Raw genomic sequence first — 17,476 nt, 5'->3', positions numbered from 1 at the left:
GATGGCGGGCTGGCGAAGAGAAACCCTAGCCCCTTCCCCGACTGCAGATCTGAACTGGAGAGGGGAGACCCTTGGGTTCACTATTTTTGCTATTATACTGGGCCAGGCATTTAATTACTAAAAATGATAATTTGTAATGACTAAAAGTGGCAAGATAACATTTTATGATGTAAAAGCGACAAGAAAAATTATGAAAATGATGAGACCTACTCAGAATTCCTCCAGGGATGGGAGGCAAGAGGTCTATAGGCCCAGGCATTCGCAGGAGCGGTCCTGAGGAAAAGGCAAGTTGCTTTGCAATTCTGCTGTACTGCAATTCGCCTGTCTCAAATGATGGTGACATTAGGTCAGGCGCGGTGGCTCGCGCCTGTAATCCCAGCACTTTGGGAGGCTGAGGCGGGCGGATCACCTGAGGTCAGGAGTTCGAGACCAGCCTACATGGCGAAACCCCATCTCTACTAAAAATACAAAAATTAGCCAGGCGTGGTGGCACATGCCTGTAATCCCAGCTACCTGGGAGGCTGAGGCAAGAGAATCTGTTGAATCCGGGAGGTGGAGGTTGCAGTGAGCTGAGATTGCACCACTGCACTCCAGCCTGGGTGACAGAATGAGATTCTGTCTAAAAAAAAAAAAAAAAATTCATATGATGGTGACATTTAGTAAATTATATCTATTTTAATCACAAATATTTCCTCGCTCATGCCAAATGCTGTTTCTTTCATACTTATGAGCTCTAAAACTCATATTTTACAAAGATATAACTGTTGTAAAGTATAACAAAAATTATTTCTCCTCAGTTTTGTTTCAAATATATCCCTCTTTCCACATTCTTTAGTTTTTCTCATGGTTCCTGGAGCCTAAATCTTTTTGGCAAACGCATCCCCAGGGTTTCACTCCAGCAGAATCACTCATATCAGCTGAAGGGTCTGTCTTCTGGACTTGCTATGTGGTTTTTATGTAGAGGGAAAAATAGGAGTTATCTTTCCATTCCTCACCACTCTGCCCATCAAGACTATAATTTAATCGCCCTTTCATCTTTTTTAACAGTATCAGCATACCGAGATGATGATTTCAGCAGTCCAGGTTTCAAGTTCATGGTAATTACATTTTCCATAGAAGTCTGAAGATGTTTTGCGTACCGCATTGCTTTAAAAATTGTTCTTCTCTGATTATAAAAGGAATATGAGTTCATTATAAAGAATTTGGAAAATATATAAAAATTTGAAGAGATAGCTCCCCTAATCTTATCACTGTGACTTCTTAAACGGAGATTTAAAAAATAATTTTTATTGACTGGGTGAGGTGGCTCAAGCCTGTAATCCCAGCAGTTTGGGAGGCTGAGGTGGGCAGATCACTTGAGGTCAGGAGTTTGAGACCAGCCCGGGCAACATGTCAAAACCCCATCTCTACTAAAAATACAAAAATTAGCCAGGCATGGTGGCACGTGCCTGTAATCCCAGCTACGTGGGAGGGTGAGGCAGGAGAATCACTTGAACCCGGGAGATGGGGGTTGCAGTGAGCCAAGATTACGTCACTGCACTCCAGCCTGGGCAACAGAGCGAGACTCCATCTCACACAAAACAAAACAAAAACAATAATCATTATTAACCAAACTCACTATTGGAAAGGGGAGGGGTAGGAAGGATGCTCCTGAGATGTTATGTTTTGTGGGGTATGATGCTGTTGATGTCACTTCTCTTGATATCTTTGCCAGCTGCCTCCCTGACCCCTTTAATCAGTACGTTCCTTCTACAGAAAAATATGTAGAAGGAAGTTTGCTTAACTCCAGGATGGCAGCCGAAAGAAAAGGAATACACAAGAGGACAACGTTTAGAACAAATATGAGAGGCAGGAGAAGAGAGGCAAATGCCCAACCCTGTGTTCAAAGGCCCAGTTCAAATTGGGAGACACAGAGAGCAAGAGACAGAGACAGGGAGAGATGGTTAGAGGACAAAGAAAGGGACAACTGAGTTATCTGTTGTCTGCAGGTCATATTCATCAGCTCATGTGAAAAGCTGTCGGGTTTCAGTGGGGTTTCGCAAGCTCAACATACAGGGCAGACCAAGTTCATGTTGCCCACCCACTGCCTGGCCACAGCTGCTTCACACTCTAGAGCTGTTTGCTTTTATTATTATTATTTTTTGAGACATGGTCTCACTCTGTCACCCAGGATGGAGTGCAGTGGTGCCATCAGGGCTCACTGCAGCCTCAAGCTTCCAGGCTCACGCAACTCTCCCGCCTCAGCCTCCTGGGTAGCTGGGACCACAGGCATGCATCACCACACCCAGCTAAATTCTTTAATTTTTTGTAGAGATGGGGTCTTGCCAGGGCTGTAAAGCTGTTTTCATCATCAAATTCTTACCCATTAATAGAGATGGAAGACTTAGAGAGTCCTTCTTCTTGGGAGTACAATCTAGTTAGTGAGACAGGTGATACACTAATGGAAGATAATATCAGTACAAGATAGTATAGGCAAGAACCGAGGAAGTGGCAGCTCAGAAGAATGAGTGGTCTCCGGGGTTAGGGGGAGTTGCATAAATGCCCTCAAAGAACGGGAACGGTCCGGCAGGGGTCAGGTGAATGATAGCAACCATAAGGTGGGATGGGCACCGCATGGCCAGGAGTTCTGCTCAGGACGGCCATCCAACCACACTGGCTCACAGTCTCAAACCAAAAGTATTTTCAGGGCAACATCAAGTTAGCAAGAGGTTCAGTTCCTTCCTCTCTTTCTTGAAAATTGGGATCTTTGCTCATTTCCAGGGTCTTGGCATCTCACCCAATGTAGGTTGGCACCTTGAATCTCCATTAACCTCCAAAGCCAGAGTTCACTCACAGCACAGATTCCCATGAAAGGGAACAAGACCTGGAATAGAGACAGTTAATATTGCATTCGGTCCACTGGTGCATTTTTAACCCCTTCAACTCTATGAGAACTATGGGTTAATATTAATTTTATTGTGCCATAAAAATTTTGTAATTTGGATCTGCTAGTTAGCGTGTTTTGAAATTTCACCTGCCTCCTATCTTCATCATAAAATTTAGCTTCATTTGATCATATGTTAAATGATCAAACAATTTTTTCTTGCTAAAGATATATTAATACTTTAGGTCAGCATGTCATTTAGCAGCAGCAGCTTCTGTTTATCTTATTGATGATTGAGTGGAGAGGATGTGCGACAGATGGGATGAGAGAAGGTATTAAATCATCTTCTAGGAGAAGGGAAAGCAGAGTGACATGGGCAGAACCACCTGGCACTGCTAGGCACTACTAAGGTGAAACCAGGCAGCATGACGATGTCAGCCACCCAGGTGCAGGAGCGGGTGCAGCACAGGACGCCAGTGGATTTCAGGAGGACTGGCTTAGCTTTGTCAGGTGAAGCTGATGGAGGGAAACAGGAAGGACTTGAAGGGATATGCAACTGATGATTAGAATTTCGCCCCACTGAGTCTCAGTGGGGTCCTCAGTAGGACATGAGCTAAGATCAAGGGGATAGAAGTATGGTGGTGAGCTGATACAGTCTGGATACTAGAGGGGGTGAGATGGAAAGTTGGGAGGTGGTCGAGAATAGAATGCTTGAAATGAAGACTACTGGTAACAACATGGTCTAAAGCATGTCTATTGGCGGCTTATGTAGAAAGGGGGGAAGATCACTGGAGGACTGCAAATCAGGGAACTGAGAGGCCAGTGTGTTGGAAGGTTTTTCTACAGGGATACTGAAATCATTAAGAATCATGTGTTGTGTTGAAGAGAGTGACAATAACCAAATTCTAATATTTTCTATTTTCTAGTAGGGGGTGACCCAGAAAGGTCTGTAGATGGTGGCAGCAAGGAGGAATGGGAGGTTTGATGTCAGCTAGCCTGAGCTGGACGCTGGCATCTTGGGAAGGAAGAAGAGACAGTTGTTTGCAGATAATATGGAGGAGGAAGGAGAGTACTTGCCTCCCCTGAAGGCCCAGTGATGAGAGGGTTCAGAGAGACACCATCACTTCAGAAGGCTACAAGAGAAGCTATGTCCTTAGGTGAGATGTGGGTTTTCATTAGACCAAAAGGTGAATGGTAGAGTGCGAGGAAATGGGGATTGTTTTTGTTTTGGTCTTACTGGTCATGCGCCATGAATTCCCAAGGACAGTGGTAGTGTTTGGGGAGTTGGAGGCAGGGGTGGTGGATGGACTGCATAGAACTGCATGGGGGATAGCAAGGTTTCAATTTGAATTTTTTTTTTAAGAGACAAGGTCTCACTAGCAGGCTGGCCTCAAACTCCTGGGCTCAAGCAATCCTCCTGCCTTAAATTAGGCATGACCTGGGTCTTATATATCCCTATGGTTGGGATAGATGCCACCATGCCCAGCTCAGTTTGAATATTAACAAAAGTGGAGATGATTTGGCAAACCTAAATATATTGAATGCTACGACTATGGACAAAGGAAAAAAAAAACAGTCCCATGTTTACAACAGCAGCATTAGGCTCCGATTGTTGAGCCATTCACACAGCAAGTTCCAACAAAGAGCACCACCATCGTGTACTTAAAAAGCACGTCTCACATTGTAGTTTATGGGTCCAAATTCCTTATGGAATAAAATGTCAGGAACACATGATTGTTGGTGCACTGTTTCCTAGTTCTTCATCATTCATCAGTTTTTCTGTGAGCAAACTGACTCAGAAAGTCAGATGATAAGTCAGACAGGCTGTTTCCTTATATTGGGTATATCCTGAATTATTCCACTGCCTACTTTTCTATTATTCTGGACAAAGTTTTAATTTTTTTCTGTTTATGTTCCTCCTGTCCCCCTGGAAAAAATTTTTTGGGAAAATACTGTGCACCAGGGTCAAGGAAGAGAAGTACATATCATGGCCCCCGTGTCTGGAATTTGCTTACCGCTTCAGTCTACAGATGTAACTTGACAACTCATTTTCTGTCTTGATGGGTTGCAGCAGGGTTCGTGCACATGCGGCTTATTTAATCTGCATATTAACTACATCTATCATTTTGCTTTTGTCTTGCTGTCGTCCTTTTAATTAAACTTAGGTCCAGCCTGGGCAACATGGCAAGGCCCCGTCTCTACAAAAAATTAAAAAATTAGCTGGGTGTAGTGGTGCACACCTGTAGTCACAGCTACCTGGGAGGCTGGGGTGGGAGGATTGCTTGAGCACGGGAGGTCGTGGCCACAGTGAGTCGTGTTCTTGCCCACTGCACTCCAGCCTGGGTGATAGAGTGAGACCCTGTTTCATAAACAAAACAAAACAAAAAATGTTAAGTGTAATAGGAAAAGAGAGGAATTGAAAAGATGTTCAATCCAAAATGAAGTTCACAAAATTACTTTGTAAAATATATCTCCATCTTTTTTTTCTATCGATAGAAAAATGATTAGAAAGAAATCTACCAAAATGTTAAAGTTGTTTATCAGTGTTAGGACAATGGATCAGTGAAGAACTAGGAAACGCTGCACCAACAATCATGTGTTCCTGACATTTTATCCCCTAAGGAATTTGGACCCATAAACTACTTGAATGTGTTTTATTGCCCAGGTCATGCCTAATATAAACATCAGGGAGGGAGTCACCAATTCGTGCGTGTGGTGAACCGATTAATTCCTAATCTGAGGGTTTAGGTGAAAAATATTTAATCTTGTCCACAGGACACCTTCAGTCTTAGTATTAAGCTTTTTTTTTTTTTTCGCCTTACTGCAAATTTTCTAAAATTTATCAAATTTCACAAAACTCTGTGGTTTGTGTGAATATGAAATGTATTTAAGAAGTATAGGTTATTTCAGTTTAGCAACTGTTTAACAATGACTGATTTTCTAAGTGATTCTGCTTACACCCAATTCCAATGTATGTGTTTTAAGTGTTTCTCATGCTTTCAACATAGCCTCCAGGTCCTAAATATGTTGACAAAATGTGGCCGGCTACCATGAATCAGTGTAGAGACTTTGGGAACTGTATCTGCACATCAGCTATAACTAGTGGCTCGTAATGAAGGCCCTTGGCAACAGAAGTCCCATAGCTGAGTGAATTAAGCTGAAGTAAACGTTAGATAATTCATGAGTTTGTAGACTGTTCTATATTGAGTACTCTGTCTCCTTCTTTGGTTGTGAAGTACTTTTTGACTTTCTACAAACATATATATTAACAATGACAACACCATGTGGTTAGTGTAAGGCACACATGAGAATACTGAGCAGAGAACTTGTGTCTGGAAGACACAGGAAAAGCTGCCTGGAGAAAAACACCTTCTCTTTGAATGCTTAACATGCATCATAGTGCTTGGAGCATAGTACCAGTTCATTGAACATTTCCTGATTAGTGACAAGGAACCTGAATCCTGGTGATGAAGCTGGAGCCAGCCAGGGAGGAGGGGTGGGGTGGATGTGGGGAGGAGGGGAATTTTGGGTAAATGGAGCAGCAGACACACAGGCTAGGAGGCAGGAGAAAGTCAGACAGTGGGGCAGGTCCAGCTACTCCACATGGCTGGAGGATGAGAGTGAGCATGTGTGTACCGGCAGGGCAGCAAATCAGAGGGAAACATGACGAAGCAAAGGCAAGCAGCTGCCAGACCACAAAAGTCTTTTATGTCACATTAAAAGTTTGCATTTATCACAAGCATTTCAGAGAAAGTTTCACCTTTTTTTTTTCTTTTTTGAGACAGGGTCTCGCTATGTTGCCCAGGCTAGAGTGCAGTGGCGAGAACACAGCTCAACCTCCTGGGCTCAGGCGATCCTCCCTGCTCACACTCCTGAGTAGCTGGGACCACAGGCACACACTACCAGGCCTGGCTAATTTATTTTTTGTAGAGACAAGGTCTCACTATGTGCCCAGGCTGGTCTCGAACTCCTGGGTTCAAGTGATCCTCCTACCTAGGCCTCCCAAAGTGCTGGGATTACAAGTGTGAGCCACTGCGTCCAGCCCAGTTTCACTTTTGAAGCAAAATTAAAAAAATATCTTTAGAAAGATGACCCCATTCTGTATTGTAGAGAATGGACTCAAGGAAGGCATGACTGGAGAATGGAAGTCCGGTTAGGAGGCTGTTCCTATAAACTAGACGAACAATTGGGAGGGAGGGCAATGAGATGGAGTCGGTTATCTGGGGGGTGGGCACACAGGGTTGATGAGGTCAAGATGGTACACAGGTCTCTGACTTGGGTAGCCAGGGAAATAATAATAATTAATGAGATAGGGACTATAAGAGTTATCACAAGCTTTGGGGCTGATGGAATGAGATGATGGGTTTCATTTTAGATGTTATGAGTTGGAGGTGCTTTGAGTTTTGTATGGAGATACTTAGCAGGGAGTTGCATACATATTGGTCAGATATGGGAAAGGGAGGAAGGGCTGGCGGGAGGGGAGTTAGGCAGACAGATGTGTGCTGGAGGGAGGATCGGCACAGAGGAGCTGGAACAGTATGTGTGTATGCTCTGAGAGGAGGAAGAGGAGTCTCAGGAGACTGAAAATGATTATCCTGAGAGGCAGGAAGAGAAGGAAAGAAGGATCGTTACACAGAGCCAAGAAAATAACTTCAAGAAGAGCATTTGACTCGTCAATATAGTCAGATGCTACAGAGATAAAGTGACATGAAGAATGAAAACCATTGAATTTGGCAACAAAGAGGCCAAAAATGACCTTTGTAAAAACGGTTCAGTAGAGTGTTGGGGACAAAAGGAACACAGAGGTGGTGTTGCCTACTCCTCTGAGAAGCTCCGTTGGAAAGGCTAGGGTTGTAGAACAGGTTGCCATTACTTTTTAATTGGTCCTTCCCTCCTATGAAAGAGGCTTGATCCTAAGGCAATGTGAATATAGTATTCTTGAGGCTAACGATGCATGCATTAAAAAAGGGTGGAGTGACAATCAGGGTCTCAACTCTCCAGTCTCTGGTGCCGGGCAGCCGACTTTCCCAGTAATGGCTGAAAACGGCTGGCATCTAATCTCAAATCTCAGGCCTGTCTTTCTAGGGTCACTCTCATGTTCACCCCTCACAAAGGGACGGCACCCAGGAAATGGTCTCCCTGTCCTGGGCCACAATGCATCCAGCTCCGCGCTGCTGACCCATCAGGACCAGAGCCCCTGCTAATGGTGAGGCTCAGCCTGTAGCAAAAGATACAACTGGGATCACTCAGGAGGAGGTAACAAAAAAGAAGATTCAAGCACAAAACAAACTTCAACAGTAGGTACACAGTCGGAAAACAGAAAAGCGTTCACCAGGAAAGAGACATGCAGTATTTAAAGACTTAAAATCTGAGCTGACATCTGGCTCCAGCAACAAGCTGACTGAGCCAACACAACCCATCATGCCACAAACACTGAGAAAAGCTATCAGAAATGTAACACCAAGTTATGTTGTAAAAGCACACAGCTAAGCTCACAAGAAAGGCAGCCAAAGGCAAAGCCCCCCAAAGAGGCCCATGCTGACATCGCCGGTACCCCTCAGGAGGGAGAGAAGGCCAGGACAGGGGGGTGTGCTGTCCTTATGTGCAACATTCTTCTCGTGCGAAAAAAAAAAATGAACCTAATGTGGCAAGGCAGTAACATCTGTTTAGTCAGAGGGTGGGCACACAAGTGTCTATTATATTGTTCTGTACTGAACCACCTGCGTGAAATATTTCATTGACGTTTTAAAAAATTGGCTAATTTCCTATTACTCCTTTTCCCAGTTGTGGGAAATGTTATTAAACAGATAGACATATTGTTGGTACATAATAGAGCTAAACTTGCGTAACTCACTTTTTATTATGTTTGTGTGTAATACTTTATACAATTCTTAGTGTAGCTTTTCTAACTCCCCACCTCCTCTTTCTCAGCCCAGGAAAAGCCTTCGTCAGGGGTCCAGGAGCCAGCTCCTCTGTGGAGCTCTCTCGCACTCAGCTCTGGGTCCTCACTCCTCCTCCTATTGCCAAGGCCCCTTGTGAATGCCTCCAATAAAGCACTAATGGTGTCACATGGTCACTATTCACCAACACCTTGAGGACAAGGGTAATGACTTATTCTTCTTACCCAGCACGTGGGTAGGAGGGATTCTGAGTCTGTACTGCTTTTGGTCATGGCTCAGTTTCAACATGGTCTTGAATCTCAAAATGGGGTAACTTAAATCTGGCATGAAATTCTAAGGTCTCCCAGAGAGAAGGCACTAGGAATGGACCTGTGAGTTTGCTCAGCCTAGCATCTCTATACACGAGTAAAACAGAAGACGTTTCCCTACAATTGTTCACAACGGCATAAAGGAAGAGCCCCCAGGCACGCTCTGAAGTTCTTCTAGGTCTGTGATGACAGAGAAATCCAGTGTCTAGCAGAGTCCCAGCAGCCACACCCACGTCCTCCCACAGGAGTGCTGCGAACCAGCTAACTGCAGGGCCTGGGAGGTGGGCGTTCCCTTTCAGCTGAGCAAAGTCAGTATCTTCTTCACTTGACAAGTCTGCTTTAGGAGAGAATACAGATACTATACACTAATTTAAGGTTGTTTTAATTACCTTCCAAAGTGCTTGTAACATGACAATAGTTTCTTTTAAATAATCTTTAAGCAGTTAAAGAGTCAATGACTCTTCAGAATATTATCACCATATTACTGAAGAATCCTTCAATAAAAATGACCATTAACTCTCGTAACAGGGCCAGTATTGTTCTATAAGTGGAATTAAAAGCCTAAGATATTAGCAAACACACACACACATATTTTTAAACTACTGTTTAATCAGTTGTAAAGACACACAAATTAGAAAAAAAAAACATGTCCTAAACATGTTACATGTAAGTTAAAAACACCTTTAAAAACCAGCAATAAGCCACCAGTGCAGCTCTGACAGACTAGAAATGAGTGGTTATGAAATGAGCACATCTCAGTTTGACTGACACAGTGGGAGTTTTAATTTACCGTACATCAGGAACTAATTTATGAATCTGTTGAAAAATAACACTTCTTTAAAAAAATATTTTGGAATAATAAAAACAGAAAGCACAGAACACCACATTCTATTCTCAACTTGGGAAGGCAAATGTAAATACTAAATTCTGGCTGCTGGAGTTGGGTCTCTCCTCATGTTTGGGCGACTGAGGGCTCAACTACTACTAGGCAGAGATCAAGACAACGTTTAAAGGCAGGCAGGAATGAAATCACACATTTTCACTCTGTATGTGGAAGAATTTCTCACTTCACCTGAATGATTTTACTTTCATTCCTATTGCCTTCTACCGTGCCCCTTCTGGTTCAGAGGAGCAGTCACACAAAAGTGACAAGATGGACAAGACTGGTTTGGAACACATTTGTGTTCAATGTTTGATTCCTTTTTCCTTGTGATAAAGTCAGAGGCAAATGTACTTCATTGATAAATCTGTGTGCGCAGAACCAAAAATACATAAAATTGGGAAAGAGGCATATTTAAAAAGTCTGTCAAACTCTCAACATATATTTTTGTCCTTTAATGCAAAAGGACAGGGAGGAATATTCAAATTGATTTCCCAAGAAAATTAACCTAAAATAGTGAACGTGAAACAGCTAAGACTCTAGTGAAAGGCAGTCAGTCACCTTTCCCATTTCAAACATGTTACTAAGAAACTGCTTAAGTCATTTTACTTATGTTGCTCTGTAACTTTTGGTTTTTCACTGTAGCATTTCCATTTATTTCTAGTGTGTGATTTGATAAAACATGGCTGGAGATGGCTATGAATCGCTGAGTAAGCTTCAGACAGCGGTTCTGCATGGGTCATCACACTATAATTTACAGAACATACAGTCTTAGTGTTGTATTTTTTCTTTATAAAAGTTGTACTTAAAGAAGAGTTATAATCAGTTTTAAAGGCAAGACAAATTAGTTGGTGTAAAAACTGTGTATTTAGGCTGTGTTTCACAAAATTGCCCAGTCAATGGCCTATGGAACGTGTCAGTTCTTTATTGGGGTTTGCATAATGTTAAAAAACCTATTAAAATAAATATTATTTTAAAACATACAAAAACATTATTCAGCAGCCTACCAATTAAAATGTAATTGGCTGCAACCTCTGTACAAGAAAAGCCTCAAAAAGCAGCTTAAGCATTGATTATAAGAGCTTTCCTACAAAATACCGATGTGGAAAATTTCATTTTAAAATTTCTGTTGTAATCAGAGTTTCTATAAATAGATTTGACTACTTGGTGTTGCAGAAAAACACTGTAGAGACCCTCTATGTTCTAATCTTTCAAACTCAAATTTCAGGGTGTATTTCTCTTCTTAAACGCAAATCTTTTGCTTCAGCATTGGGAGCACGCATTCATCAAGAAACCCACTTTTACAAGGGCTGGAGAAAACAGAAATTTCAGCATCTAAGATGAGTGTATCAACGACCAGCCACTCATTACATGCACACTGGGTTAAATGCAGCTGTTTTATAAGGTACTGAGGGCAGTTAAGATTACATCTCACAGTGTTATTTAGGATTCTGCACCTATATTAAATTTCAGCCAGGAAGAACTATTAATGCCTGGATAAAACTCCACAAAATACTAGCTTATATCTAAAACTCTGGACAAATTTTTAGCTGACACAGAAATAGTAGGCACTATTCTGAAACAATTATTTTCTCAAGTAATTTTTCTTTCAATTATAATGTAGAACTGTTAAGACCAATTAACTAATAATTGTGAACAGTTGATAAGGAAACAAAAAAAGTATAAATGTCCAGATTTGTTCATGAATATACAAACTAAATACTTACAAGGTATGAACTTTAAATAGGAGAGATTTTTGTCCTAAAACTGTGATCTAGTCCTTGAGTAAAAGTATAAATTTATAATTATTTTAATGGCAAAAATTTTAAAGCTATTGTTTTCTGCGGTTTAAAATAAGGTGTAACTAAACTAAATATGCTTTAAATATCCTTGAATAACTTTGAGATGTTATATAGTGGTAAACCCTGTCCAGTAGTCAGTAATCTGTATAAAATATTTCAGAGCATATATCTTCTCCAATTCCACACAGCACAGAAACCAACAGAGAGAGCAAAAGGAAAACATGTTTTCTTCAGCAGAGACTATTTCATTATGAAACACTCATTGTAAGAGCTATTGCCAGTAGAAAAAGTATGTTGCCATGCCTTCTGATTTAAGGGATTCAGAGGTTTCACTGTTATCATGACAACCTTTTGAAATGTCAGGGCTTTGAGCTCAAGTAGTAAAAGTCAATGACCATGACAATAGTTTGGACTGTGAATCTGCCCAAGTCCTTGAATCCTACAGACCTTGCTAATGGCTCCGTTCACGACACCCAACTGGTCCTGAACTCTTAGGATTAACCCGTTTGCTTATGGCTGAGGAACTTGGGGTCTACAGGACAGGTGGCTCCTCCAAGTCTTAAGTCTCATGAAAGGCAGAACCAGAATGAAGATCCAGGTCTCCTCCTAGGTCAGCTAGTGCTTAAATGTGAGTTACTGTCACTTTCTAGAAACCTCCTTTTTACTGCACATTTTTCTCAAAAGTGGTATGTTTGGAAATCCTGTGTGTGTCACACATGGTGGAGACCAATAAATATATTTTTGAAGCAAATGGGCAGTAGTGGCTAATAAGAGAAGTGGTCACCAGACATTTTTGAAGCCAAATAAATCTTCTCTATCCTGCCGGATATTTTAGAAGCTAAATAAATTCCCCCAATTACCCTGAGTTCCAATAAAAATACTTACTTTAAAAACAGAATGAGCCACTTATAAAATGGTGACAGCTGAGGCATACCAAATTATACTAACTCTTACTGTTTCAAGAAAATGAAATTGAAGGATGAGTAATTATTTTTGTTCATTTTTTCCCTGAGTAGCATATAATTAACCAAAAGTATAAATATGATGTTGATTGATCATCTCTGGAGTGATTTCATGATACCTGAATAGTGGAAAATATATAACATAAATATGCATTGAATCTTATTCTATTGATTAAAAAAAAGCAAGCACATAATACAACGAATCCCCTTTCTATTTAACAGGAGTAGACGTACCAGTTTAAAATTCTTCTACTGTAAGTACTAGAAGCAAAATATTAATCTTTGTGATTATTACTTCTCCAAACTAGAGGAGAGATATCCAAAAACCATTTCATGAAAATAACTAGTTGATTCAGGGGTATGAAAATCAGTCAAACTGGATATGGAATTACTATCTTCAAAGGAACCGGAAAACCAATCAAATATCTTGCTTTCTAGATGACAGTGCTAAGATTATATTCACTGAGCAAGAAACAGGTAACAGTGACTAAGGTTTACAGGCTGAGAAATAAATTCAGGTAACAGAAATGTGATTATTTGTAGGTGGCTAGATAGGCTGAACCAAAAAAAAAAAAAAAACAACACACACACACACAAACAAAACCCAACAAGTTTGTATTAAGCCTTCTTGTTTTCACTTATGACATGCCTGAACCTGTCTTTTAAATTCTTAATTTGTTCACTTTCTCTTAATAGCAGTCGGATTCTCTGCAACATTAATGAAAATGATCAAACATTTTACAGGGCAGGTACTTTCCATGAACATTCTTTCTATTCTCTCACATTAAACAGCTGGCATAATTTCTTTTTTCTTTTTTTTTTTTTTTTTTTTGTGAGACAGAGTCTTCCTCTGTCACCCAGGCTGGAGTGCAGTGGCGCAATTTTAGCCCACTGCAACCTCCGCCTCCCAGGTTCAAGCGATTCTCCTGCCTCAGCCTCCCGAGTAGCTGGGATTACAGGTGTGCGCCACCATGCCCGTCTAATTTTTGTGTTTTCAGTAGAGACGGGGTTTCACCACGTTGGCCAGGCTGGTCTCCAACTCCTGACCTCAAGTGATCTGCCCACCTCGGCCTCCCGAAGTGCTAGGATTACAGGTGTGAGCCACCATGCCCAGCCAACATAATTTCAATGCATGGGAAAACAGAGGAAATTTATTTAGTTATCAATCCTTTCCTGAGAAGGAATGGTAGGGTTAGCCTTATCAGCTGGAAAACACTTACTTTTAGATAAATAAAAATAGATTAGGATATTTCTAAACTTCAAAAAAGACACATGCCCATTTTTGCTGAGACCTCAAAAGTTGCAAGTGCACTTGCTTTTCCTTTCTTCTTTAAATGAAGTATTATATAGCATAAGCCAGATGGTTGCCTTGTCCTTAACTTCATTTGCAAATTTATTAGTGACTCCACCCCCCGAAAAAAAGAGAGAGAACCCCATCACAGAAAATTTGCATTTCATTAAAAATTTAAGGCAAAAAGTAAAAGTAAGTTCCATACATAGGTCAAATAAAGGTGAAGTCAGAAGGCTTTGCCCCCTCCCCTCCTACAGGGCAGGAGGTACAATCTGGGGCTGAGGCCACTCCACTGCCTGGCGTCAAATCCCACTCTTCTGCTTTCAGCTCCTGTGGCCACCACAGTCCTCTGTGGGATCGCAGGAGACGCTTAGTAATCCAAGGCAAGATTAATTGTGGTAAAAATGGCCCATAAAATAAAAGCACATTTTTCCACTTACAGAACCTAAAGCTCATTTTAGTAAGAGTTCACAGCAAAATTTTAATGTGAGAAGAGTTTGAAACTGAATTTATATTATTCTTAAAAAATGTCACCCAGACTCAATGACTTTTATTTTTCATTTCCCTAAAAGTTTCCCAAATATGAATTAAATTGTCAAGGATAAGAAATGGATTAGCCAGATAGTAACCTACCTAGCGATTTCTCTTTCAAAACCTTTGAGCAACCTACCAGTATTATTTTCAAAGCCTCTAATTCTACATAATTTATGCCTGATAAATTTAATTTAGAAGTCCAAAGTATCACAAAGTCACTCAACTTTTTTTTTAAGTCTCACATGACGGCGCAGAGCCCTGGCATGGGGGGGGAAGCGGCCTGCAGAGTCACGGCTGTGCCCCGTGCATTCCACCAGAGGCCACGCAGTGCTTCTTCATTCCTGCCTTCCTTCGTCACCTCTCTCTTTTAAGAAAAAGAATAAGCTTAAAATATCACATTACCAAACCTCTCATTATGTCTTAAGAGATTCCTTCTGGAAGCGCTCTTTGACTGCACAAGGTAATTAAACTCTCCAGCAAAATCAGCTACCTATAATTTGGCGTCCATTACTGTTTACAGTTTCACTATGGATTGTAGTCATTTGACATACTTTAAGAAAACCCTTCAAATACTGAGATGTTTATTGCATTTTAAAAATATCCACACTCTTAAATATCCTGTTTCAAATTCCTCCTAAAATCCTTTACAGCACACAACATCAACTACTGCAGTAGCGTTCTCACAATATTACACTTGAAAATACCATTTAGGAACAATATTTTAGGAAATAGAGGGTTTAAGGCAAGACATTCATTTGGAAAAGTTAATTTCTCTCTATCATCCAGATTGACACGATTATTTTTCCACCTCTTCAGTGCCTTGGGATACGCAACGTACATTCAGCAACAGGGCACGCGTGTGACCCTACGGACAAGTGCTGAGGTTGGGAGTGCCCACTGAAATATGGAAATATTCTTACATAAGGCGTGGCCCACGGGGACATGGCATGGGAGGGCTTGTTTCACTCCATTTCCAATCTGGTGTACAGGAAATTCCTTATCTATAACTGTCCATTTCCCCCCAGTTAACTGCTTTTCCAACAAACTCAAACCCCTTGAAAAGGTGCTAAGATTGGTTTCTGTTAACATCAAAAAAAAAAAAAACAGCCCTCGGAGCCTTCCCGATCACTGCTTTAGTGATGAATGTCTCGAGGCTATTTCTTGATTCTGATTGCAAACATTGTTTGTTGTAGAAAAACTGTTCCGTCCCAAAGAATTTTCTCCTTCATCAAACTTTTTGGATTGTGAGAGCTGAATGTTTTCATGTGTATTCTTTCTTCTTTGAGTTTTTTTCACTGGCAACAACAATAATACTAAGATACCAAGAATGTGCAGGCAATAATACCAGGAGCTAAAAGAAAAAGGGAAAAAGTTTATTAAAACTTGATAATTAATAATCCTTAATAACTGCACACTTGTCAAAATGTCACATGGCCCACCTTAGGATGTATTTGTTTACTACATTACTACATTATTCTTTTATTTTTCCCCCTCAGGAGAAGAAACCTGACAGTGTAGGCCAGTGGGTATTTATAGCACTGGATAAATCCAGGCTGATTAGAAGCCTGATTTTCTAGATAGCATATTACATTCCTTTGTAAGGGTCAGAAGGCCATGGTCAAACAGAATAAAAACAAAAAGGTACATATTAATACCGGTAGCAATCTGAAAATCTCCCCAATCCAGATAATCAAAAGTTGAGTCAACAAAGAAAATGTGGAGATAGTTAAGACTTTTACCAGTCTGGCCTCACCTGCTATTTACTGTCTCTAAGTTACAAATATTCTAACGGAGGGGAGTGACAGAGAAGCAATATTGCTTCTTGATGGTTACTTTCATGAAGCAAAGAAAGGCCACATTATTAAAAATATTGAAAACATCATTTCTCAAATTATATAAACCAAATGTAACCTAAACTGTATCTATAGCTGTAAGTTCAAGTGATTCTGAACAAAGTTCCTGGGATAGAAAATCTAACCCACAGCCCAATCACATTTTTAAACATGTACTAATTTTGTTAAAATGGAAACTGTAGCAGGACTTATTTAATGTCTTCCTGTATAATTATTGTCATATTTGATTCAATAATTTTTTTACTACTCTGTGCTAAGTCATTCTAAATGCTAGAGTAATAAAGAATTTATAAAAGAATAAAGTTTTTGATCTCTAAAATATCACCATCTAATATGGGGAAGTGGAATTTGGTGGGCAGGGAGAGGAGATAAGTAGATTATAAAAATACAGAATTCGAGACAATTTCTATAATATACAGATCACCACAGTATCAATCAAACATAAAAGACACAGTGAAAAGGAACAAATAAAATATAATTTATTTTCCTTAGGCTGGGTGTGGTGGCTCATGCCTGTAATCCCAGCACTTCGGGAGGCCAAGGCGGGTGGATCATGAGGTCAAGAGCCTCAAGACCAGCCTGGCCAAGATGGTGAAACCCCATCTCTACTAAAAAAAAATACAAAAATTAGCCAGGTGTAGTGGTGGGTGCCTGTAATCCCAGCTACTTGGGAGGCTGAGGCAGAGAATTGCTTGAACCTGGGAGGCAGAGGTTGCAGTGAGCCGAGATTGCACCACTGCACTCCAGCCTGGGCGACAGAGCAAGATTCCGTCTCAAAAAAAAAAAAAAAGATAATTAATAATTCTTTGTAAATAGCTGGTTTTTTCCCCAAAGAAGTTCAGGATAATTAAGCTAACAAGTTTTTTGTTAAATTTAGGAGAGGTAAGCTGGTTTTTTCCCCAAAGAAGTTCAGGACAATTAAGCTAACAAGTTTTTTGTTAAATTTAGGAGAGGTTTGAGGCAGTGGTTACCTGGCTGATATTTCTCTGTCTAAATCACTCATCTGAGGGTTGAGTAGTATGAGTCATTCCACAGAGAAACGCTGAGACTTGCTTGGTTCAGAATTAAAAAGTAACTGATAAT

At 40.7% G+C, this 17,476-nt stretch overlaps 1 protein-coding gene across 7 annotated transcripts in view; it reads right to left on the bottom strand.

Annotated features, from left to right (window-relative positions):
* Positions 1–9,660: 9,660 nt before the first annotated feature.
* The window catches only part of MBOAT2 (membrane bound O-acyltransferase domain containing 2), a 151,023-nt gene continuing 143,207 nt past the window's right edge, over positions 9,661–17,476 (bottom strand). For 6 of the 7 annotated variants that reach the window (XR_010149637.1, XM_063790131.1, XM_016946738.4 and 3 more), the window contains one exon: positions 9,661–15,891. Coding sequence is in view for 6 of the 7 variants with exons in the window: in XM_063790131.1 (XP_063646201.1) it covers positions 15,666–15,891 (226 nt within the window). In the remaining variant the exon portion in view is untranslated. The remainder of the gene's footprint in view (positions 15,892–17,476) is intronic. The other variant, XM_054678226.2, reaches the window with a different exon arrangement.

This window comes from Pan troglodytes, chromosome 12, assembly GCF_028858775.2.
Source record: "Pan troglodytes isolate AG18354 chromosome 12, NHGRI_mPanTro3-v2.0_pri, whole genome shotgun sequence".
Taxonomy (NCBI): Eukaryota; Metazoa; Chordata; class Mammalia; order Primates; family Hominidae; genus Pan; species Pan troglodytes.
Note: the sequence above shows the minus strand (reverse complement) of the source record. Positions and strands in the feature narration are given on the sequence as shown.